General features: G+C 43.4%; 1 protein-coding gene and 1 long non-coding RNA gene across 3 annotated transcripts in view; one reads left to right on the top strand and one right to left on the bottom strand.

Annotated features, from left to right (window-relative positions):
• The window catches only part of LOC119179587 (dynein axonemal assembly factor 5), a 55,373-nt gene that overhangs the window by 15,404 nt on the left and 15,299 nt on the right, over positions 1-24,670 (bottom strand). The window contains exons 4-7 of the mRNA XM_037430700.2: positions 22,643-22,872; positions 12,430-12,627; positions 6,983-7,126; positions 6,013-6,175 (exon numbers count right to left, since the gene is read on the bottom strand). Coding sequence (XP_037286597.2) covers positions 6,013-6,175; positions 6,983-7,126; positions 12,430-12,627; positions 22,643-22,872 — 735 coding nt within the window. The remainder of the gene's footprint in view (positions 1-6,012; positions 6,176-6,982; positions 7,127-12,429; positions 12,628-22,642; positions 22,873-24,670) is intronic.
• On the top strand, positions 2,753-5,675 carry LOC142767210 (uncharacterized). Of its 2 annotated transcripts, none has more exons than XR_012884778.1 (2): positions 2,753-3,095; positions 4,722-5,675. It is a non-coding gene; the product is annotated as an uncharacterized LOC142767210 (long non-coding RNA). The 2 variants fall into 2 exon arrangements; XR_012884777.1 differs by having other exon boundaries at positions 2,753-3,130.

Raw genomic sequence — 24,670 nt, 5'->3', positions numbered from 1 at the left:
GCAGGTCCTGAACCCACTGCTCAAGGTGTTTGACAAGCAAAGAAGGGAAGAACAGAAGCGCATTGTGGTGCTACAGGACGCATACATTCCGGCAGAAATCGAGAGATGGCTTCGAAAGGGACCAAAGTTTGCCGTCCCGCCTCGCATTTCTGCCCATGAACTTGTCGGACTAAACAGGGACTTGTCTGTGAAGGCCAACCAAGACTGGGACAGATGCCTACAAGATGGTATGAACTGTTTACCGAAACGTGCACCGCATAATCAAGATATACCTAAAGTTAGAGGCTTGAATAACATCGTGTCGTTCTTTAAAAACCACAAATTAACATTAATGCTAGCCGACAAAGAAGGTTGCTTTGTGGTCAAGCCTGAGGGAGCTTACAAAGAAAAAGCTTCAGCGGCTATCAAGAAGAACTTCCGCCCAGTTAAGTTGGGAGCGACTCGCGTTAGGTCTAAGTTCGCTGGTTTTTGCAAGAATGCTGGGCTTACAATGTTAGCTAAGAACATAAAGAACAGCAAAGGGAGCAACCTGAACGTTTTTTTTTCGGCCAAGACACACAAACCGAATGTACCTTTTCGCACTATTGTTAGTGAAGGAGGGTCTTGGAAGATTAACGCTAGCAGATTTCTTCAGAGCAAGCTAAAGAATCTCGTGGTGAATGACCCTTTCTGTACGAAGGGCTCAAGTTATGTGTGCGACTTTTTGCGGTCTCGCGTTACCACAGGCAACGCTTTTTCAGTGGATGTTGTAGATCTGTATTATTCTGTGCCGCATGACAAGCTTCTAGCCTCTGTAAAATCCTGCATAGAAGAGAATGGTGACGTCGATTTTATCAATGACGCGGGCGTTAATGTAGACAATTTTTTATCGCTTTTAGAATTTTATCTGAATGCAACTTTTATCATGTTTGACGAAAAGCCCTTTCTTCAGCGGCAAGGAATCTGCATTGGTTCCTGTGTCGCCCCGGTCCCTTGCGATATTTTTTTTAGCGGATGTAGATAGGGATTTGGACAATGCTTTTAAAGGGGGGAAGGTTTTAAAGGTTTTTAGGTACGTTGATGATTTTTTAATTCTTTTAGATAAACAGGGTGACCTTACATCCCCTGATTTTATTTTAAACGTTTTTATAAGACTAGGACGAGGGCTTTCCTTTACTGTCGAATTGCCTCGAGAAGCTTGTCTGCAGTTTTTAGACTTAAGCCTCACGTGGAACGATGAGCATATTTGCTGGTCTTATCATCCTCGTGTTGAGAAGCAGCTGTTGCCGTACAATTCTGCCCACTCAAAGATTGTGAAGAGGGGCGTTGCGTCTCTTTGCTTAGAATCAGCGCTAAAAAGGTCGTGCCCACACAGCATGAAACTTAGTTTTCTTAATCAGGTGAGCCGACTAGAGGCTGCTGGGTTCCCTCGATCGGTCATTACGGCCGTTGCTGAATCACTTCTGCAGAAGTTTAAACGTGGAACACAGGAAGCGATGACTGCTACCCAGCCCTTAAGGATTAGGCCACAAGTTGTGCCATATATCCATAAGGTTGAGTGAAACTTTGGGCTAGTTGGTATTGCATGATGAAGAACGTACAGCGCGAACACAAGACGGGAATACTAAAGATGGGACACAGACAAGCGCTGACTAGCAACTGAATTTTTATTAACACAGAAGCGGAAAATATATACGGAAAAAACAACAGAAACAAGAAAACTGAAAAAATTACAGCATGACAAAGATTCTTCCATGTTATTGTTACACGCGCTCTTCTAGAAAAGATAATTCTTTGGCCGATAACCCGATGGAAGCCATGCTGATGCATAGCGACCCTTCTTTTGCGATATGAGCGGCTTCAATGATTTCACGAGTACGCATGTCCTGATGTCTGCCGATGATTGTTGTTTCTTCAAACAGGGGTGTGCAACCACAGGAACTGCAATGAATGGCCAAAAAACCTTCTTTGGCGTTGCGCACATTATTTTTGTGCTCTCGGAGGCGGTCATTTAGACACCTTCCAGTTTGGCCTATATAACAACACCCGCATGAAAGTGGAATGCGATAAATGACATTATGTGAACAATCTAGAAATTTCTTACGATGCTTGGTAGTGCACTGGCGTTTCCTTTTTTTGACAGGACAGGTGACACGTGAAAGATATGACAATTTGTGAGGTGCTGAAAAAACCACTCGAACGCCGCACTGTTGCCCTATTTTCCTGAGACGATGTGAAATATTATGCATGTATGGTATGACCGAAATCTTCTTGCCTCGACCGGTTTCCATGCTTGCCTGCTGAACATTTTCCTGGCAGCTTTTCTTCTTTTTTCTGTAAATTACTTCCGCTACCGATGTGAGCAGCTTATGTGGATAACCTGCTGCTTCGAGCCGACGAATCTGCGCCAAGAAACTTCTAGTGACAACGTGGTGACATGATTTATCTAATGCGTTAGAAAGACATGTTTGAACAATGCTTCGCTTGACTAATTTTGTGTGTGACGATGTGTACGGCAACAACGGTTTTTGTGCTCGTGGTTCGTACATCCAACATGAATGTTGATTGGCAAATGTTAGTCTGAGATCTAAAAAACGAATGCTGTTGTCTTCTGGCATTTCATGTGTGATACACAGCGGCGACAGGCACTCTTTAAATAATGATATGAGGTGACTTGTTGCAACTTGAAAGTTATCTGCATTGCGCTTGGCAAAGCGCAATGCAGATAACTTCTGTCCCGGTGGAGTCGTGCTTGCCTTTGCAGAATGGCAAAGGCAAGCACGACTCCACCGGGACACCCTGAATCTACAACTTCACCACAACGAAAGGCTACCAGCTGGCAGGAGAAAAAGGTGGCGAGAATATAACAATCTTATAGACTCCACTGTCGAACATATGTGGCAATGTGCACTGAGGCAACTACGGATTGTGCAGCCAACTAGACCGCGTCAGGAAGGCGTCGTCCACGTCGCTGATGACGTCCAGCTTTCAGATCAAGTGCGCCGCACCCTGGGGCTGGGCCCAAAGTTTGCAGTGGAACAGAGAAAGACTCCCGCGGAGCTGCTATCTGTGGTTCGACAGGTCTCAAGCCTCGCACCGACGAATGAATGCGACAGGTGCGTTTCTGAGGGCGTTGACGTTCTGATGCATGGTAAGCCCACAAGCCACAACTTGCCTCTAAAGAAAGTCTCCACGTTCTTGCTCCGGAATGAACTGTGTGTCGTACCAGCAGATAAAGAGGGAGGTTTTGCTGTACTACCAAATGATGTGTACCTTCAAAAAGCGCATGGCGCTGTTCTCTCTGTGTTTAAACGATGCCCTGATGTATCCCTAGCAAAAGTTAAGGAAAAAGCCATCTTACTTTGCTCGCAACTAGATCTAAAAAAGCTGGCACTAACGATAGGTAAATGTCAGAATTTAGCCCTAGATATGTTTTTTTCATGCAAAACCCACAAAGAAGACTCACCTTTTCGCGTAATAATTTCAGAAAAAGGAACGTGGCAGAAAGCACTAGCGAGTTTCATTCAACAAAATTTGAAGCTGCTCAAAATTGATGATCCTTTCCTCATCCGTAATTCGCAAGAGGTCATAAGCTTCATCAACCAAAACCCGAACGAACAGCTCACCGCCTTTTCAATCGATGTGAAAGACTTGTATTATTCTCTGCCATCCAAAGAACTAATTTCATGTATCGAAGAATGCATCGATGAATTTGGATCCGTAGCATTCCAGAACACGACTTGTATTAGTGGCGGTGCTTTCCTTGACCTTGTCTCGTTTTACCTTAAATCTACCTATGTTGAATGGAACAATGAAATTTTTCTTCAAAAGAATGGTGTGTCTATAGGCTCATGCATTGCCCCACTGTTGAGTGACCTCTATCTAGCAAAGTTAGACAGAGCTCTTAACGCACGGCTCAATGGTAGCAGCGTTCTGAAAACCTTCCGTTTTGTAGATGATTATCTAGTGATTCTCAAGCGCAATGCAGATAACTTTCAAGTTGCAACAAGTCACCTCATATCATTATTTAAAGAGTGCCTGTCGCCGCTGTGTATCACACATGAAATGCCAGAAGACAACAGCATTCGTTTTTTAGATCTCAGACTAACATTTGCCAATCAACATTCATGTTGGATGTACGAACCACGAGCACAAAAACCGTTGTTGCCGTACACATCGTCACACACAAAATTAGTCAAGCGAAGCATTGTTCAAACATGTCTTTCTAACGCATTAGATAAATCATGTCACCACGTTGTCACTAGAAGTTTCTTGGCGCAGATTCGTCGGCTCGAAGCAGCAGGTTATCCACATAAGCTGCTCACATCGGTAGCGGAAGTAATTTACAGAAAAAAGAAGAAAAGCTGCCAGGAAAATGTTCAGCAGGCAAGCATGGAAACCGGTCGAGGCAAGAAGATTTCGGTCATACCATACATGCATAATATTTCACATCGTCTCAGGAAAATAGGGCAACAGTGCGGCGTTCGAGTGGTTTTTTCAGCACCTCACAAATTGTCATATCTTTCACGTGTCACCTGTCCTGTCAAAAAAAGGAAACGCCAGTGCACTACCAAGCATCGTAAGAAATTTCTAGATTGTTCACATAATGTCATTTATCGCATTCCACTTTCATGCGGGTGTTGTTATATAGGCCAAACTGGAAGGTGTCTAAATGACCGCCTCCGAGAGCACAAAAATAATGTGCGCAACGCCAAAGAAGGTTTTTTGGCCATTCATTGCAGTTCCTGTGGTTGCACACCCCTGTTTGAAGAAACAACAATCATCGGCAGACATCAGGACATGCGTACTCGTGAAATCATTGAAGCCGCTCATATCGCAAAAGAAGGGTCGCTATGCATCAGCATGGCTTCCATCGGGTTATCGGCCAAAGAATTATCTTTTCTAGAAGAGCGCGTGTAACAATTACATGGAAGAATCTTTGTCATGCTGTAATTTTTTCAGTTTTCTTGTTTCTGTTGTTTTTTCCGTATATATTTTCCGCTTCTGTGTTAATAAAAATTCAGTTGCTAGTCAGCGCTTGTCTGTGTCCCATCTTTAGTATTCCCGTCTTGTGTTCGCGCTGTACGTTCTTCATCATCCATAAGGTCTCGCACAACCTTAAGAAAGTCGCGGCCAGGCACGACGTACCGATGGTGTTTTCCGCACCAGAAAAAATTAGAAGACTGTGCCAAAGTGTGTGCGATAGAAAGAAGCGCGGCTGTCAGAAGAAACATGAGAGGGCCTTTGTTAAGTGTTCCATGGGGGTTGTGTACTCCATACCCTTATCCTGCGGAAAAGTGAACATTGGCCAAACCGAACGGTGTATTAATGACCGATTAAGGGAACACGCCCAAAAATTTACGAAAAGAGATGACAAGTATGCGCACCTGGTTGCGCATGTCATCTCGTGTGGTTGTGACGCACGATTTTCTGAAACGAAGATTCTGGGCAGAAATGCAAGTAAAACTGCACGTGAAGTGTTAGAAGCCTTTTTTATTGAAAAAAATAAAGATCACTGTGTAAGCGCCCCTTCAATTTCGTTGTTACCAAGCGAACTTCAGTTTATCGCTCTAAGGCTATGACATTGATTAACTGTACGTTTTGATAATGTATGCTGTTGGCCTTCTTTGGTGTGTGTGCGCGCAATGTGTCCTGTATATATTCAAGCCTTCGAGCTATGAATAAATCAGTTGGAAGTGAGCGCTGTGTGTTTGATGCATGGGTGTGTGCGTGTGCGAGTGATCGTGTCAAGTTTTCGCACTCTAATTAACTTTTTGAAATTACTTTTCCTTATTCTTGCCATGGAAACTCGCGCAATAACAACAGATGCTGCAGTGATGGTGGCGATGTTGTTTGTTTTCTTTCATCACTCGCAGCTGGCACAACAGATTTCTGTCCTCCATGAATTCATTTATGGGCATGCCTGGGTTTTAAAATGGAGTTTTGCAATGATTGAAGAATTGATGAAAGCATATGTTCATCAGACAAAAAGTAAAAAGAAACCGGGAGAAAAAGTAAAAACGTTTAGCATACCCGCAAGTGAGACAAGCTCCCGCACAGCATCCCATTGTGTCGTCTTGGTGTGTGGCCGGTTTTCGGACAGGTCTTGGATCATGTCCTTGCCATAGCCAACGCACATGTCTTCCACGCAAGGGAGGTTCAGCATGTCTGCAAGCTGCCTCAGCAGCAGTGACACCTGTGCATGAAATGTGCTGATATGTTGACGTGATGGGTGAGACTTGATCAAATCTTGTGCACTGACAATGCCAGATAAACTCTTGCATAAAACGTACACTTGTATAAAACCTGCACACCCAACTACAAACTGCAGAAACATAAGAAGTAAAAAAAGATCCCCATGAGTTGCCACAAAGATGCATTCATCACATCACCATGAAGCCAACTTGTCACCTATATTTACATATATGATATGCACCCCTCTTTCACGTATTTTTGGTATACAGTAGACTCTCAGTAAATGGAAATCTGTTAAACGGAACTGCTGCTTAAATTGAACAACTTTCTCTGATATGATTGGTTTCATACTTGAATGCAGCTACCCACTGCACCTCTTAGTAAACGGAACTCCTGTTGAATGGAACACATTTTCCCGGTCCCTTCAGGTTCCGTTTAATGAGAGTCTAATGTATTGTGCCCATTAAATGCAAGAATATTAAGGAATAAGGAGAAATTTCTTTCCTTATGCTTTACATCATTCTCGCCATCTGTCGGCTTCATTCATTATTATTGGGATTTTCGAAAATTGAGCCATTTGATTCACCTTCTTGTTCACAAGCACCCACTAATTTGCACGTACACACTATTGAATAGCAAGACTGCATCACATTTGTTTGGCATGACTGCTTAGCTTTGTCCCACTTAATGGCATGAGCTTGATGGATTGTTAGCGACGCCATGCTCTCCTCAATCGTGCCACGGCGAGGAATAAAATTCTACAGAAGCTGCACCAGGACACTGCATGCGCACACGCCAACAAACAAACCTTTTCAGCCACACATTCGTCCTGATAAGAGCACGCCTGGATGCTCAGACAGCAGGACAACAGTTCCTTCACTGACAAGTCCATGGGGTCGCACACGCACGACAGCAGGGCGTCCATGATTCCCAGCACTTCAAGTTGGCTCCTCTGTGTAACAGGAAATTTGCAATAGGGAGTTTTCTACTGACACGTCACACATGTTTCGGTCAGTGTTACATTTGCAAATGTTATTACCAACTTATATCAAATGCGAGCTTATTCAAAGAAGCAGACTCAATAAACGGAACCAAAAGAGACTAGTAAAATATCTTCCGTTTAGCAGGCACTCTATTTGCTGAGAGATGAACAAGGCTGCAGGATTCAAGTACAAGACTAATCACGCTCGAGGCTGTGTTGCCAGCAAACCTTTGGAAAATACCCTACGCTAAGATGAAAATTACTCTGCTTTAACCTACACCTAGAAATAGTGCTGTGCAACTATGATAATGTACAGATAATGTACACTCTATGAGGTTTAGGTGTATGGGGTGCCTCCAGGATCGGCCTACCTATTGCAGTGGGACAATAACATTCGAACACGCAATCATTTGATGCCACAGTGATATCGCAATGACTTCATGATGATATCAAATATTTTGGCGATGTGTAATGTCACAACGACATAATGAGGCGTCGTCATTATATCATGACGATTTTTTGCAACACTCGCATTGACACCGCACCCATAACAATAATTATTGTTTCAGTGCTGAGTTATGTGAGTATTCCTCACAGGGACAGGAGCAGAATTTCAATACTAGTGTTTTTTTTTATTGTCCGTTCATTCAACAACAAAACAGAAAGCTTTATTATGCTGTACCAATGTTAATAGCATATCAAAAATATATTCCTACCAGTGCGAAGCTTATGTTTTTCTATAACTCAGCTATGCACCTAAAACAAGCTATTAATGAGTAATTTTTGCTTAGTTGCTCGCAGAAACCATCTTTATTAATTTTTAAATAACTTTGGACCTAATGGACGTCTTGGACAAGTTAACTGCACGTTTTGAATCGATGAAAAAAAAAACTAAACAAGACTGAGCAGTTTTTAAAAATTTGGTGCAGGTGATCTTGACGATTTTTTAAGAACCAACGACCTGAAGGAATCCCATTTGAGACATCTCTGTTTGCTGATATGTACATCCGATATTTAATACAAACAACTACACTTGTAGCTTAACATAACAAATGCTAATATATAACACATTTTCAGTTACGATGAACTTAACAATATGTTGTATTGGCCTTTGCACAGTGTTGCAAATGATCATTTATAATGCAGTGCTGCACTATTTTGAGTAGAATGTGCTGGTGTGCTACTGTTCTGTGACGCTTCTTGGTAAGAAATATTACAGTGCTTTGACATTGGGAAGTCTTGAATGACATGCTTGCAGTGCACTCACTGATGACTGTGCCAGGAAGCAATAACAGTGAATGAAATACGGTAACTTGTGAATGCACCACCACTTTTCACTTGAATGAGTGGGATTGTGAAAATTCTTTAACCTAGCAAGCTACCGCAAATCTAATGTGCCATATACTGTATTCTCGTACGTTGAGTTGTCACAGTGCAATCCACTAGCTTTCTGCTCAACTAATGGCGAAATTCATTCAGAGGACAGGAGGGGTAGCTCAGTGAGTGCTGGAAGACGGAGCTCTGGGAGCAAGGCTACTCGTTCTACCACTGGAATGTGGCACGCTCCCTGAGAGAGGGTGATGAGTGAGGAGACTATGTGATCGAAACATTCCAAGCCCCAGCGTATTCTGTGTGGGGCAGCAGCAAAATACTCGTGAAACCGGTCAGCCACTTGTTCTTCATTATCCCAATACATAGTGTGTTCATGCAACGATGCATTCGGCAGACGTCTAGCTGTCATCGTCCCCACTCATACAAAGCAGCGGAACCGTGGTTTCAAGCTACACATGGTTGCTACCATTGCCGCTGCACTCGCCAGCTGCAGAAAAACTCGGAGGCTATGACGTTGAAAGGCCACGTGACTCGTCGTACTGCGCCTACTCCGCTGCTCAGGCGAGAGTACTGCAAACTGCTCCTGGCTTCTCTCGGCGCAGCAAAAAGCACTCCACCAATGGATGACAGTGCTCCTGTGTGACCACTGAAACACGCCGGCTTCAATGAGAGCTTTTTCAGCGTGCTTTTGAGTGCTCCTGCTCCCCCGGTGGAATTCGCCATAAGGTGGTAAAGAAACAGCCACAAAAGGGTTTGTATACTGCACCCGGACAAAATCTTGAAGATCTATTTCTTAAGGGGGGAAGAGGGTTTTAAATTTTTTTTTTATATTTCTTGACCAAATTCAATGAAAATTGTAACCCAGACAGAGTTTTTCAAGCTGATTTCAAAAATATAATTGCTTTTGAAATTGGTTGGCCAGTTGCAGAGATAATTAAAATTAATCCTATATTGTTTATCAGAACAATGGAAAGGCAATTATTGGCCAGAATATTAATATTGACATATGGCTAGATACTATGAAGTGTAATTAACACAAATGTAGGATTACTTTTTTAATATTACAAGTATTACCAATTTTATAGCAATTTGAAGTTTAATCTCCAGATATCTCTATCAAGCGATTAAATTAGTACCAAGAATAAAAATTTAGAAAGACTAGATTGAAAAATCTGTTCCTACATTTGTGTAGGAGACATATGTAGCTACATGCCACCACAAGAATTGTGGCTCTATGTGACCTCAAGACCAAGATATCGCTTTGGCAAGTTTCAAAAACATCGAAAATGACATTCTGAGAAAACGTCAAAAAACAAAATAGGCTCATATTTAATACAGAAAATCACAAACTATTTACAATGTTCACAAATGGCCTAGCATCAGTACCCTCCAGGAACATAGTCTGTCTGTTTAGAGTCATTTCGGTGTTGTTTTCGTAGCACACGCTGCAAGTTTTCTGCAGAAGCATGCTTGCGTGCGCATGCTTCAGCACGGTGGCGATCTTTTTCACTCATGCGCTTGGTCAACTGTTGGCCAGGGTTTAGCTGAAGTTCTTGAAGTATGGCTGTAGAAGCTTTTTCATACCCAGAATTGAACTTCATTACAGCCTCTGCCACAGCAGCTTGCACAGCAAACAATGATGCATGTTTCTCCTTCGGCGCCAGTGCCCAAATAATTGAGTGGAGACACTCGTTGTTATTTTGGGTCTTCCCTCTTAGGCATCGCCGAAGAAGCGATTCATCAGACAAACGTCTGTAAACTGGAAGAAGCGCCTCACATACATGGGGTGGCAGATTGTGGCGGTGTTTTGGAGCAGGCTCACCTTTGGCCTTTGCTGCGTTTTGGCGGCACCATGAATCTGGGCCCTCTGGACAGAGAGTGTGGTTAGAAGTGACATCGTTTGAGGTGATGTGGTAGTATGTGGCCATGACTGCTTTATGCATGGCCTTGACATCACCTTTGTGCGATTTCAAGGCCCAGCCATAGTAGCTGCTGAGCTTGGTGATAAGCTCACCAGTCAGCTTTCCTTTCCCACCGAGACTCTCTGTACCAGAGGACTTCTGCTTGGAAACTAGATTTCGCAGTGCTGTGCCCATTCTCTTGTGAATGTGGTTAACACAATCTTCCTTGTCCACGGGTATGTATCCATAGACTTTCGCATCTTGAAGAGCAAGGTAAGCGCGGCTGTCACCATCCGACAACAAGGTCGTGTACCGCAGCTTATGCTTCTGCAGCGATCTTTGGAAGAGGATCAGTGCCGCTTCCACCTCCATCTCCCCAGCTTTTTTGTCCGTGTTTTTCTGGCATGCGTGTGCCTCCTTCCAAGCCTGGTAGGCAGGGTCAACTTCTTTTGGTGCCCGTGCGCACCCAGCACAGAAATTGCTGAGCACTACATAATCGAGCACAAATCCTGTGTAGAGCTCAATTACGGTGCCGACGCCGATATGAGACGAGTGGCCGCGCGTCATCCATGTGCCATCGAACGATATAGCGATGTTGTCCGGGCTGTTTATATTTAGGTCACGGTACAAATCGCGCACTAATTGTGCACATGTCCCCATCAACTTTTCTGCCCCATCGGTTGCCGCGGGGACGAGTTTCGTTTTCAAGTGTCCCTGCCATGTTTTATTGTGCATTCCTCTCTCCGAAATGTTCATCGCCGCAAAAATGTCGTTCATTGCGGTTTGCCCGTTTCCGGTGCTCTGCATTGCACGCTCCGCAAGGATGTTTATGACAAAAGGCCTGAGCTTTGCTTTGCCGCTCACGCGCGGCGAGCTCCATCCCTGCACATTATCGCCGCAGATCGCACATTCGGCAACAAACTTCACAGCAAGGCCAAAATCCCGCTCACCTTTTCGCACCGTGAGGTTACCACCACAAATTGTACACTTGCAACTGGTAGACGCCAGCAGCGCGTTCATCGAGTCGTAACTAGCGATGAAAAAACTTGTAGCGAGATCGTTGCTAGCTTGTGTGGCAGCGTCATCACGATCCAAAAAGTCAGATTTTCGGGCAGTAGCAGGAGTTGAAGCAAGTACATTAAGTTTTTCTTGAGCTTCACTCTCTATACGCCGCAAATCTTCTGGCTGCAACATTGCAGTGTCGTGCCGAAACGACGACGAAGACCCGCGGCGGTTGTCAAGAGCGCTTTGGGGGACTAGGCCTAACACGCCCGCATCGGCGCCGCTCGACTCGGGAAGCACGCCGTTCTCCGCATGGTCAGGAACTGGTGGTGGCACAGCAGCGCATTTCTGGAAGTTGTACGGAGTCTTCCTCTTCCTTTTTGTTCCGAATTTGTACTTCGTAGCGAACTTCGGCGACGGCGTCGACATCGTTGCTCACGTGCGAAAACCAGTTGACGCGTACGGTGTGCGCACAGTCGCCGCGGAGTGATGCAGACGATGCCTGTCAGGCCAATGGCGTGACCCGCTGCGGGTCACGTGCCGTAACTGGCCAATTACTGCGCGTGTTGGGACTTCTTTTTGAATCGGGATATCTTCACAGCCAACGCGCGCTCGGAGCCGAAAATGGCGCGAAAATCAAGACGAGAGGCTGCGCTTTCAAACGATATATGATTCGCGGCTGTCGGACAAATATGACGGCCGTCGCGTGTCACGGAAAAGGCGCTTTATTTACCAAATTCTTGGCTCATATTTAGCTGGCACTGGTGCTAAAATTGATATTACGGCTAAGATATCGTTTCAAACTGCATAAAACTTGGCGAAATGGTAGAATATTGGATGGAAATAGCAAAACTGCCATTTCCAAAAAATCAACTTTTTGACGATTTTTCGGCTTTTAAAACCCGTGTCCCCCCTTAAAGCAACTGTAAAAATTCCTATTCTAAGTTCTTGCCGGGAACACATAGGTGAAAAATTTTCCCATTCCATAGCGAAGGCTGGCAGCTCATGATAAGGATAGCCCTTTCCATGGCTACTCACTGTATCAGCAGCAGCACCCGAGTACTCAAACAGGATGGGGAACAACTGCTGAGCGTATGGCCTCAGCCGGTCCGGTGGGCATAGTCGCACAAGCGCAGCCAGGGCATGTAGCGCACCAGTCGAAAATGGAACCGACACTGCCTCCAGCCAGCTCTCGGGGTCCACCCACCGAGCGCATGTTTCCAGGCTCTTTGTAATCTGCAAACAAAACATAAAAAAATCAAAGCCAGTTCCATAGGCTCTATCATCTGCAGAAAATTGGTTCCCTTGTGTCTCCCTTGTGCCTATCCCGTGTTTATCTGCTTTTTTTTATGTTTCTTTTTGTGCGACTATGTAATATTTTCTATTATATTTTTGTTCTTATTCTTTATTCACACTTTTGATAGATTTTTTTTTTTTTAGAGAAAACCAAGAACATCAGAGCTAAAAACATTGGCACGCCCCTCAGGCCCTGACACCTCCAAAATCAGTGCCCGGTGAAACAACATAAGTAGAAAACAATAGCGTAAGCACACACACTAAAACATGACTGTTGAGGTGAATATAAAATGAACCATAATAGTCAATCAGCAGAAGTAACATAAGCAACATAGGTAACGTAAGTGAATTAAGTAGCATAAGTAAGAATACAACACATTATTCAGCAAACAAGTGTTTGCACTGATAATACAAGTGTGTGGAATACAAGTATGTGTTGTCATTTGATTTGTTTTGCAATAATCTACAATCTGTTCTATGCTGTTCTTCCTATTGTTCCTCTTCTGTTTTTTGCTTCGAATGTGGTGCGCCAAATATTGGCGCTTATGTTCTACCTCCGCTTTTTTTCTTACATAGGCCTGTTTTAAACTCCGGACGCCGTTTTGATGTCACTTCCCTGCCTCAGACAGACAAATTAGCCGTTCAGCAACGTTGGCATCCACGGGCAAGTGTGCATAGACACTCGAAGTTTGCAGCCAGCTTGGCTTTATGTGGACTAAACGTGGGACCAGCGTGACGCCAATGCGAGACACAAGATGCCAGCAGGGCCATCCTGCTCCGCGTTTAAATAATGCAATTATAGGAAGGCTATTGTATGCTTTTCTAACTAGTGGCGAAAATTTTGGGAACACTCGGATACCTGATTTTCCCAGAGATTATGTCTAAGCTTGTTCGAATATTCAAGCACTCATATTATGCGAACAGATATCGCAGTATTTGAATTCACTTTGAGTTAAATTTAATTTATCAGAAATTTCAAAGTACTATTCGAAATGAACTAACAGGTGCATATTAGTCCAGGTTGTTTCACTGCACTGGTGGGAGGGTGGTAGTAAATCGTGAATACACCTTACGAAAGAAAATCCACACTGTCTTGAAGCCCCTTCAAGGTTAAATGAACAATATAATCCCACATGGATTCATCATTTTGTTAAGTTTAAAAGCATGTTATAGGCTCTAAGTACAGTAAATTTTAATTACTTGATTTCTATTGCAAGTCAAATCCTGCCACGGTTGAAAGTTGCTTCCACTTCCTTCGGACCAAAAAGACTGCCTTGTTTCAATTAAAAAAAATATACATTGCGCAGGTTAGTTGGGTGCTATATATCTGCTCCCATGACACATGTGTGTGACGTTGGTATTGCAGGTATGTCACGAGATGGGGTCGTCTTTTGAATGCCGCCCCTTTAAGGGTGAGCAATTTTACATTACCACTGTCCCGCGTGTTCGTTGCATCAAAGAGGCACTTTGTTATGTGGATTCACAGTGTACTGATCACTATGGTGATACCACGGAGCAAGAATATTTGAGGTGGAGACACTCCCAGGCCGCGCCAGCAGGCGAGGGCGGCACGATAGTGTCACGGATGAATGCGGTTTACGTCGAAGCTCACCAGATGATGCTTTCGACGTGTTGTACATAAAGAATGTTGATACTATATGGAGGAAGCGAACTCTAAAATTGTCAAGCAAGTATTTAGACAACAGCAGCATACTAAGCCAAAGGAAACATCGGTTAAGAAGAAGGTGAAACAAACAGAAAGAGAGACATATGGAAGATTGGAATGCTTACGAAATCATCACTGGAGACCTACCAAACTTTCAAGCAGGAAATTTCAAAAGAAAAGATCTACAATGATTCTCGGGGTAGTTCTCTGCTGTTCGAGGCCAGAACAGGAGTATTGCGGACCAAGACATACCGAGCCAACTACGAACACACAGACATGGTATGTAGCGCATGTGAAAAGAAGGAGGAAATGGCTGAATATTTGATAATGTTCTAAAGGGCCCCACCCTATAGTCCAAATTATGGCACAGAATTTTTCAAAGCATTGGGGTTTAGGAACAGAGAAGGCAAAATAGACTTTAAATGGGTAGAAATATTTAGGAGGAGGCCTACTGATTGGTGACTACAATCAAGGCGCGAGTGAAATTCAATTCTTAAACATACAATGATAGTACTATAGGCTAGAAGGCATGAGCCACCACCCGGTCTGAAGGGCACAGTTGGACACATTTATCCATCTTTTACATGCGCTTCTATGGAGGCTACTCATAAAAATTGCGATAGCGCCTCATACATTCTTGTAAACTCTTTAGCTCCTCGTAAAATTTTTCAGATTTCTGTCTGTAACATCAATCGGTAAACGTGACAGATATTTTGGTTGCAGTGACTAATTGATAATGCGAAAGTTAGAAGCCGTACAGCACTTGAAACGAGCTGCTAAATAGTGCCCGAGTAGATGACGTCTGCGCCTGCACATGCACGCGCCCATCGCCCCTTGCTCACATGTTGTGTGCGTGCATGGGTAGGCGGCCTTGAGAGGGAAAGTTTTCAGGAAGCGGCCCCGTTCCCCTCGGGGAGCCTGTTGGCCACGCCGACTAGGGCAATTCCTCTGTGTCTGCGCAGGCTTTTCACGCCCCGACGAAGGCGAGGGCTTTGAACATTTCGACCAGTGGTATTTCGGGATGCGGCGGAAGTGTGTTGTGCCAAGCTGTAACAGTGGGTAGGCATATCCTACAAGGACAAAGTAAATGCCCTTAAAGGGCCACTCACTAGGTTTTACAGTTTTGAGCTGACAAGCGCAATTCGTAGACGAGGCGTTCATGATCACGCCTGCCAAAATTTGCAACGCTACGATCTCGCAGAAACAGGCAGAAGACCACAAAATAACGCGGGTCAACAAAGCAACGCCGCTCGTGTGCTTGGGGGTTGGACTTGTTTCGGCACGACATGCGCACGTCACCTATTGGTCAGATGCCAGAGAGAGTCGGGAAGAAATTTGGCTTGCGAAGGCTAGGCGGAAGAGCGGCAAGGGTTTCGAGCTCGCTTCCTTTCATCCTCGTTTTGTGCCTCTTCTAAAAATCTGTTTTCTCTGCTCGTGATCAATCGATTCAAAAAATTTTTGTGGCAAAATGTTCTTCATTGGACACCCAACAACTTCCACTGTCTAACTAAAAGTTGGTATGGGGCCTGGTGAGTGGCCCTTTGAAGTTTCTAGTGGCCCACTGAGGTTTGAGGTGGTGGCTTGCACCATAGCAAGGAAATACCGATAGCGAACAGGGACATACTATAGGGTGGTGCTCTTGAGGTGAGCTTGGTGGCGGCAAAGTTTTGGACAAAGCGAAATGGCCAATGTTCTTACCTTACTCCATGCCTTCAATCTTTCCGTGCTTTCTCAACTACTTGTAAGCTGCTCACACATGCATGCAGGCACACATACATATGCATGCACACACATATGCACACCCAGGAAGAAAAATGAACCGGACCTGATGGTGAAGTGCGGAAAGCATGCAAGGACAGATAGTTTGAAGGCTCAAAGTAAACACGCTTACTCATGTTGCATCTTAATTTTGCGGTCATGAACAGCGTAAATTTTTCAATCATAATCAGAGACACTGATTGATTGATTGATTGATTGCTATGTGGGGTTTAACATCCCAAAGCCACCATATGATTATGAGAGACACTGTAGTGAAGAGCTCCGGAAATTTCTACCCTCTGGGGTTCTTTAATGTGCACCCAAATCTTAGCACACGGGCCTACAGCATTTTCGCCTTCATCGAAAATGGAGCCGCTGCAGCCGGGATTCGATCCCATGACCTGCGAGTCAGGAGCCGAGTGCCTCAGCCACTAGAGCAACGCGGCGAGGCCAAAGACGCCGATACCAGCATTTCTGCGAAAATAGCTCTTGAACTTTGTCGCATTAAAAGTTGGAGCCAGAGAGTACGCACCGGAAAATATTCACTGGGGCGCGAGTGACGATTCGGCGTTGAGTGGCTTTGAACGAGAGTGCAGTGAGGGCAGCACGCATTTTTCCTTCTTTGCTAGTGGAGTTTCATGACATAGGGCGCGCCAGTGCTGTGCTCGATTTCATGATGTTTTCAGGATGCTCGAGCGAGCGCACTTTCGCCTCCTCAAATATTCTTGCTCCGTGGGTGAAACTACGCAGACAACGAGAATGTGCAGTACTCGGTACCTTCATTCTCTGTCCCGCTACTCCATCATAAACCAGCTAGCCTATCCTAGTGCTGACATCATCATATGATGTTACAGATAACCAAAATTTGCGACATCATAATGACATCGCATGATGATGTCATAACAGGCCATATTCACTTGGTCAAGGGTAGGCTCATCATGAAGGCACAGGGAGTAATTTGGAGAAAGTAATAGAAAAAACGGGATGCCGTTTTCTGCCTCCCATAGGCGCATAGCTCAGCGCCTTTGGGGAAAAAGAGAAGCTAAAAAGGAGCGAGATGCGTGGCAAGAGCACAATGGCAAAGCGTTCGGCTACAGGGCGGCGAGGTCTGCAGGAACCGCAATCTCGAGGAACGCAGGCCGGAAAGGCAGTGGGGCTTGGTGACACCGGATGCTGATTCCGATTCTTTTTATACAGATTGCCTGGCGGGCATGTTTCGCCGTAGGATCAACTCGCCCGACAATCAAGCACGCCTCAGACGAGCGTGCGCCGGCTGACTTGGCCATCATGCAGCCACCGCCATGGATTCTTCAAGAAACTATGTTCCACGTGCATGAAACTTATCAGCATAGCAGCACGGTGACATCATCAGATATCGCCCATTTCAAGCATAAATACGGAAGCCCCTTGCAAGATCCTTTCAATGGGCTTGATGACATCGGATGTGGACGGATGCTGATTCTGATTCTTTTTGTCCAGGTTGGTAACAAGTATCTAATTTCTTGTATTAGAGATGATTCTGTCACATTGACGGTGTTGCCAAGCCCACAGTGTTTGCTCGGTCTATTGTGTGACTGTCTGCATGTCATTAGGCTATTGCTACTAACGTCCGGCGACATAGAGTTGAACCCTGGTCTCTCTTCTGCCTCGGAGTCTGACACACAGTTAAAAGTGAATTACTTCGGAAAATTTTGAAAGAGTAAACAAAGACAAATAAGATTCTCACTTCATTTGAAACAGCTAGAATCGACAGTCTAAAATATTCAAACCAGGATTACGAATATAGAGAAAGATCTGTGCCGAATTGAGAAGTGTGAGCAAAGGTTGCAGAAAACAAATGAAGCTTGCAGTAGCATGAACAAGCTAGTCCTTGAGTTAGCCGGAAAGGTAAATGACCTCGAAAATAGAAATCGTTGCAACAACATTGTAGTTTATAGAGTAAAGGAAGATCAAGGAGAGGACTCAAAAAAACTGGAGCGAAAAGTTAACGAAAAAAAAATGACAGCATATCCACGGAGTGAATGATGGAGAGTGGGGCGAAGCATTCGTTCGTCCTTACGTCCGTCTGTGTGACCGTCCATGCGTCTGTTCGTGCGCCCGTCCCTGCGTTCGTTCATGCATGCGCCCCTGCGTCCGTTCGTCAATCTATTCAACACTCTAGTCCCACCATCTCGCATCTTTTTATCATATATTCCCCATATAGAAGCACTGCCATTCAGTGAACATTCCAAGGACTAATTGAGAGGTGGCACACGCACACTTTCTTACGGCTTGCGCTTCAGGTCTACTTCCCACCTTCAACCACCTTGAGTTCATGGTATACACTAGTTCACTGTATTCATGGCACTGTGGCCCAATGCTCGCTAAACCTTTCTAAAACCAAGGAGGTTACGCCCAGCGAGTATAACATAGCAACCTTTTCCTGTCAGATAGTGCTCAATGTACATGCCAGTGGCTGCTAATGTGAAATGAGAGACAGGAGGATTCAGCTTTTAATTTCTTACGGCTTGCGCTTCGTATCTGCTTCTCCCCTTTAACCACCTCGAATTCATTCATGGTATATACTAGTTCATTGTATTCATGGCCCTGCGGCTCAACGCTCGCTAAACCTTTCTAAAACTAAGGAGGTTACACCCAGCGAGTATAATGTAGCAACCCTTTCTTGTCCGATAGTGCTCAATGTACATGCCAATGGCTGCTAATGGGGATCACAGCGTGCGCATTGACTAAAAGCTGAATGCTCCTGTCTCTCATTCCCCATTAGCAGCCATTGGCATGTACATTGAGCACTATTTTTTATTGTTAAACAACGCACAGAAGAAATCTCTCACCGGCACCACCTTGGAGGTCAAATGTTATACCTATTTCGAGTATGTGCCACTGGTGGTTACGTACTATGAGGGACGCACAAGCCACGCCATAAGGAGCTTCGCCCCTAAATCTTTCAAAAAAATTAGAGGCGTTGAAGTTAACTCCATAGAGCGTATCCACCGAACTGGAAGAAAACATGAACAGCGGCATCGTCCTATTATTTTGGAATTTTTTAACTACATAGACAAAAGTAATGTTATGTCAGCCTGCTTCAAATTAAAGGGCACTGATATAGCCATATTGGAAGATTTTTCAAAAAAAGTTCGGGACATTCGATCAAAGTTATGGTGCACTGCCGCTAAGTAAAGAAGCAATGGTTCTAAGGTTACTCTTGGTTTGATAAACTCATAGTTGATGGCAAGCTGTACACATGGGATGCAATACGCGATTGCAGAGTGGCGTTGCCGGATTCCACTGCGCCTGCGCAACTTGAACAATCCTCTTATCGTTCCACGCGTGCGAACACAGATAAACGCGATAACAAACGAAGAGAATCTGTCAGAACGCTCCGGCTTGTTTCGCTAAATGCTCGCAGTGTACTGAATAAAATACAGAGCCTCAAAGATATAATTTTGACTTATCAACTGCATGTCGTAATGATCACTGAAACCTGGCTGCATTGAGATGTTCAAAATTCAGAAATAGTGCCTCCTCCATACACGCTCATACGTAGAGACATCAAGGGGTGGTGGAGCTGCAATCGCAATTAAGAATAACATTAAATTCACTCACTTAATGACATCAGTGATAACGAAAGCATATGGTGTAAGTATAAGTTTTTTGGTGAAACTATAATATCCGGAGGTGTTTATCGTCCCCCAAATGCCCCTCCAGAATACTTAGATACATTATATGATTATTTGCTTAAAAATATGAATTCACACTTCAACATTCTTGTAACAGGCGATTTCAACCTTCCCGGTATTAACTGGTGCAGCCTTTCTCATGACCGCAAAGCTTTCAAAAGGGCTGAATCCTTACTCCAAACGACATTTAAGTTTTCCTTAACCCAGTTGGTTTCTGATGCCACAAGAATTTCCAGTTCTTTTTACTTGATCTTGTATTTGCATGTGACTCGCTTCAAGATTGCTCCGTCCGTGCTAGGGATGGCATATCTGATCATCAGTTGATTGTTCTAGAGTGTCCTGTTACTGGTGTGCGGTCCTATATTAAACTTATCGACACATTAGTGAGAGACTATACGCATGCGGATGATGATGGGGTCATTGGTTGCACGGAATCCTTATTCCATTCCTTTACTGAGTTACATGATGTTAACGAGCTGTGGTCCAAGTTTAAAGACATGGTCATTCATTGTGAAAACACGTATGTTCCTTTAAAAGAAAGCATATCAACACAGAATACTCATGGATGAATCGTGATCTTATACGTCTGAAAGGAGCTATTTTGAAAACGTGGTGATAGGAGGGAACTTGCACGTTTAGTTCGAACTTTTCAGGATAAAGTGCGTGCCGCAAGAGACCAATTATTTTCTTGCACCTTGACTTCTTTCATGTCCGAACAACTAAGAAAATTTTAGCGATATTCATCTAAAGGTAAAAGTGGCATCACAGAGATCAGAACGTCTGGCCTGATGATCCTTTTAGCATTGCCAATGAATTCAATGCACCTTTCAGTCTGTTTTTACTTTGACAGTATCGCATACACACTTGCAACCTTACATGCTTCGTAACTCGATGTCCGAAATAAATTTAAGCAAGAACGACATTGTGAATCTTTTGCATGAATTAGACATTAAAAAATCACCAGGTCCGGATGAAATATCGAATGTTTTCTTCAACAGGTATGCAATCTGGGTAGCAGAGTGCTTATATATAATTTACAAAAATTCATTGCAGTTACTCTGAAAGAATAGTTCCAATTCACAAATCTGGGTCCCCTTTAGAATTAAATGATTACAGACCAGTTTTCTTGACATCCACAGCTTGTAAACTGCTTGAACATACTTTATTTAAAGCAATTATGACACATCTCGACGATAATGGTTTAATTGATGCAAATCAACATAGTTTTAGGTCTGGTTTATCTACGATAACACAGTTAGCTGAGATAATGGATGACTTTTTAAGTGTAGTAAACATGAGGGGTCAAATTAATGCAGTATTTTTAGACTTTTCCAAAGTGTTTGACGTTCCGCATGCTGATTTGGTAACCAAACCACATTCTATGGGCATTGAACACAATATCATTCGTTGGATAGAATGTTATTTGCCCTCAAGGAAACAGTATGTTGCCGTTAATGATTGTATTTCTGATACATTGGATGTTCACTCGGGAGTACCACAAGGTTCGGTATTTGGCCCTTTAATGTTTTTAATTTATATAAATGATATTATTTGTCTCTTCATTTGCCTGTGAAGATCTGACTGTTTGCCGACGACTGTGTTGCGTATGCTAATGTGACAGACGATCCCGACCAAGTTCGACTCAATGATACGTTGCACTCAATTGGCGTACGGTGTGAAACATGGGGATTGAAGCTTAAAACTTCGAAGATCGCATGTATTATATTTAGCAACAAAAAAGAACCGCTAGAAATTTTTATCCTAATAATAATGCTTACATTGAAAAAACCGATCAAATGAAATATTTAGGTCTTACAATTACAAACAGTTTAACTTGGGAAGAAACACACATAGAAAACGTTTGCAGCAACGTGCTAAAAAAAACTTGCATTTTTTTAAACGAAAGTTATGTCGTACGTCATCGACCATAAAGTTAACTACATACAAAGCTCTCATCAGACCAAAATTAGAATACGCGGATGTGATCTGGAGCTCGCACAAAAAGTACTTGATCAGGAAAATAGAGAGTTCAAAACTTGTCCTTGAGGTTTATATACACTACATACTCATGTTTTTTCAGTGTGTCAGTTTTTTGCGACAGGGCCAAATTGAAAAAACTAGCTCATTGCAGAACTGTATCTCGCTTGAAATTTTTGTATCAGCTGTGCCACGATCACTACAAAATACCACATGAAAACTACATAACTGAGCCCCCCATGCGATCTGGTCGTACAAACCACAACAAAACAATCAAGCAGCCGTTTAGTCATCTTAATATACATCAGCATTCCCTTTTTCCACATGCTATATCACAACGGAATAAATTACCTGAAGTAGTAGTAAACGCTAACACAGCTGAATCATTTGTTCGGTTTTTAAATAACCTTTCGTTTGATATGGAAAGTTCTGTTTATGCTGAACAGCTTTGTTGCAGTTGATTCTCGCATTTACTTCTTTATGCATAGTGTTCATCTCATGTGTTGAAATATTGTCCGTGCATATTTTATCATTTATAATGTTGTGTGTTTGTTATTGCAAAACATATTTATTTATTCATTTTCTTTTGCTGGTTAATTGTGGTTTACTACTTATGTTGTCAATAGTTCTAAGCATTATTGTTGATATTGTTTTTAATGATATTCCCACTCCTGCTTGGGCCCGAGTAGGGCCTGCCGTATTTGTAAATAAATAATAAAAAAAGAAAGCTTTCTGGGGGAGTGTGAGGCAAGGATCAATACATGGACTCAGAAGAAGAGGGCATTCACTTTCAATTCGGCTGAAGCACATGCATGAGGGACCCTCGGAGTTTTTTTTTCTTCTCTTTTCAGAGGAATTCACTTTGCTCCTTCCTCACCCAAAGCCTGAGGTCCTGTTCGTCCCGGCAGAGCACAGTTGTGAGCGTAGGCAGCAGCGAGCTCAGGTGGTTGGCCGTGTGTGCCCCAGCATGCTGAAATGCTTCGCACAGAAGCTTGGCTGCGCGCAGCTGCTCTTCCAGCCGCCAGCCTTGCAATGAGTCGTGCACCACACCCACCAAGTACGGGAGGTGCTTTTGTACGAGCAGTCGGCAACCCTCGCTCTCGATGGCTGCAAGAGGGTTCACGAGCTTGACACTCTGTGTTTCATCATCATTTTCAGCGTATCCTATGTCCATTACAGAATGAAGGTCTCTACTGATGATCTCCAATTTGACTTGAAAATAATGCTGAAGGTGCCGAAAACCAATTTCTTTGGTACCTATCTTTTTTAGCGCAATGGAAAGTTTATTGGTCATATTGCTTAATCACGCAATAATAATATGGAAAATCCCATGAAACATGTAATCATAACTTCTATATCTGCGGTTTAAATGAAGACACATACATACGTGCGGCAAACAGTGAGTGCGACAGTGGTTTGAGCTTGGCGGTTTTACTGTGCATGCATGCACTCCACAAGCATGCGACATGGCTTCACATGATCCGCTTGCTGCCACAACAGCAGCACTGCTTCCCACTATGCAACTGCTTTTCTTTTGTAAGCAGCACAGAATATAGTGGAGATAGGTAATAATATACATGCTCTTATATTGAGCACTAATTGTGACAGCAAAGTAATCAACTCCATAATCAAGCTTCAAGGCTCTTCTGTTGGGCTGCACAAAATACCGTTTCTTTTTGTTTTTTTAACATGATTTAAATATATAGATCTTACAGTGAGAAGGGTGCTGGAATCACTTGTTTTTCATTTCTACCAGAATTTAATCCTACGCTCTGGCCAGCTTTGGTCCTTTTGAAAAGAAATGGATAGTTTGTCTGAAGCCTACTGTATTTACACACACAATACTAACACTGAACAATTTTGGTTGACCATTGGCTTTCTGTTCTTATGACAATAGACAGTTATAGTATACCGGGCCTAGCGGAATAGCGGGCTTACCACGATAGCGGGATCGAAATGGGTGGGCTCAGATACGTACGTTACTCGTACCGCTTACCGTACGTTCGCTCTTTTTCAGATTTAACGTTACTGTGTTAGCGTAGAGTACATATTGTACATAAACATGGCGGGGTTGTAGGACACCGCTTCAAAGAGATTTTGGTGAAGTTGTTAAAAGATTCCCTTTGTTCGCAGTACACGACTGTTTAAAATGGCTTCCGTTGCCTTTAGCTAGCTTCGATGACCCGAGTATTACGGATAAGCTAGCGTAATTTTTTAGATAACTTTGCATTTCGAATGTCTCTAGGCCTAAATAGAAGATCGATGTAAACAAATCGGCAACATAAATGTTCTTGCGTTAAGTGCGTGGTTCATATTTATTTAATGTTGTTCTTACCAAAATAAAGTTGTAACTATGCTTTGCGCGGTGACACAGGCAAACATTCTCATTTTCTTTTCCTTTTCACTGTTTTTCAACTTATCAATCCTCCAATAGGTGGAACCATTATCCTATCTGGGGCACGTAAATGCTATCCCACTGAACTATAGGACGCTGTTCGCTACAAACATTTGCTGCACGGTAATGCCATTCCCTTAAACCATGTTATCACGCTAACGGTAAACTATAACCGTCTAATGTAAACAATGTACCCATGCTATACACGTGAGCTTTGCCCAATTAAACACATAGCACACTGTGCAAGAAACTGCTATGCAAAGTAAACCATCATGAAGTCAAGCCTCAATTTATCGTACACAAGAACAGAAAATTATTCTGTTCTATTTAGGCCTAGGTTATAAAAAAATAAATAAAAATAGTCTTGCCATAGGTTTTTGGTTATAACAAAGTAAATTGTGAATTGTGTTACCATTAGCACAGTGCAACAAACATTGCCACGTCCCTTTCCTCATGCTTTGTTATCACCCCGTTACACTACGTTCAGCACAAACCGCGCCTACAATGTTC

The sequence above is a fragment of the Rhipicephalus microplus genome, chromosome 7 (genome assembly GCF_043290135.1).
Source record: "Rhipicephalus microplus isolate Deutch F79 chromosome 7, USDA_Rmic, whole genome shotgun sequence".
NCBI classification, from domain to species: Eukaryota; Metazoa; Arthropoda; class Arachnida; order Ixodida; family Ixodidae; genus Rhipicephalus; species Rhipicephalus microplus.
The sequence above is the reverse complement of the archived record's forward strand: the minus strand, read 5'-3'. Positions and strand labels throughout refer to the sequence as shown.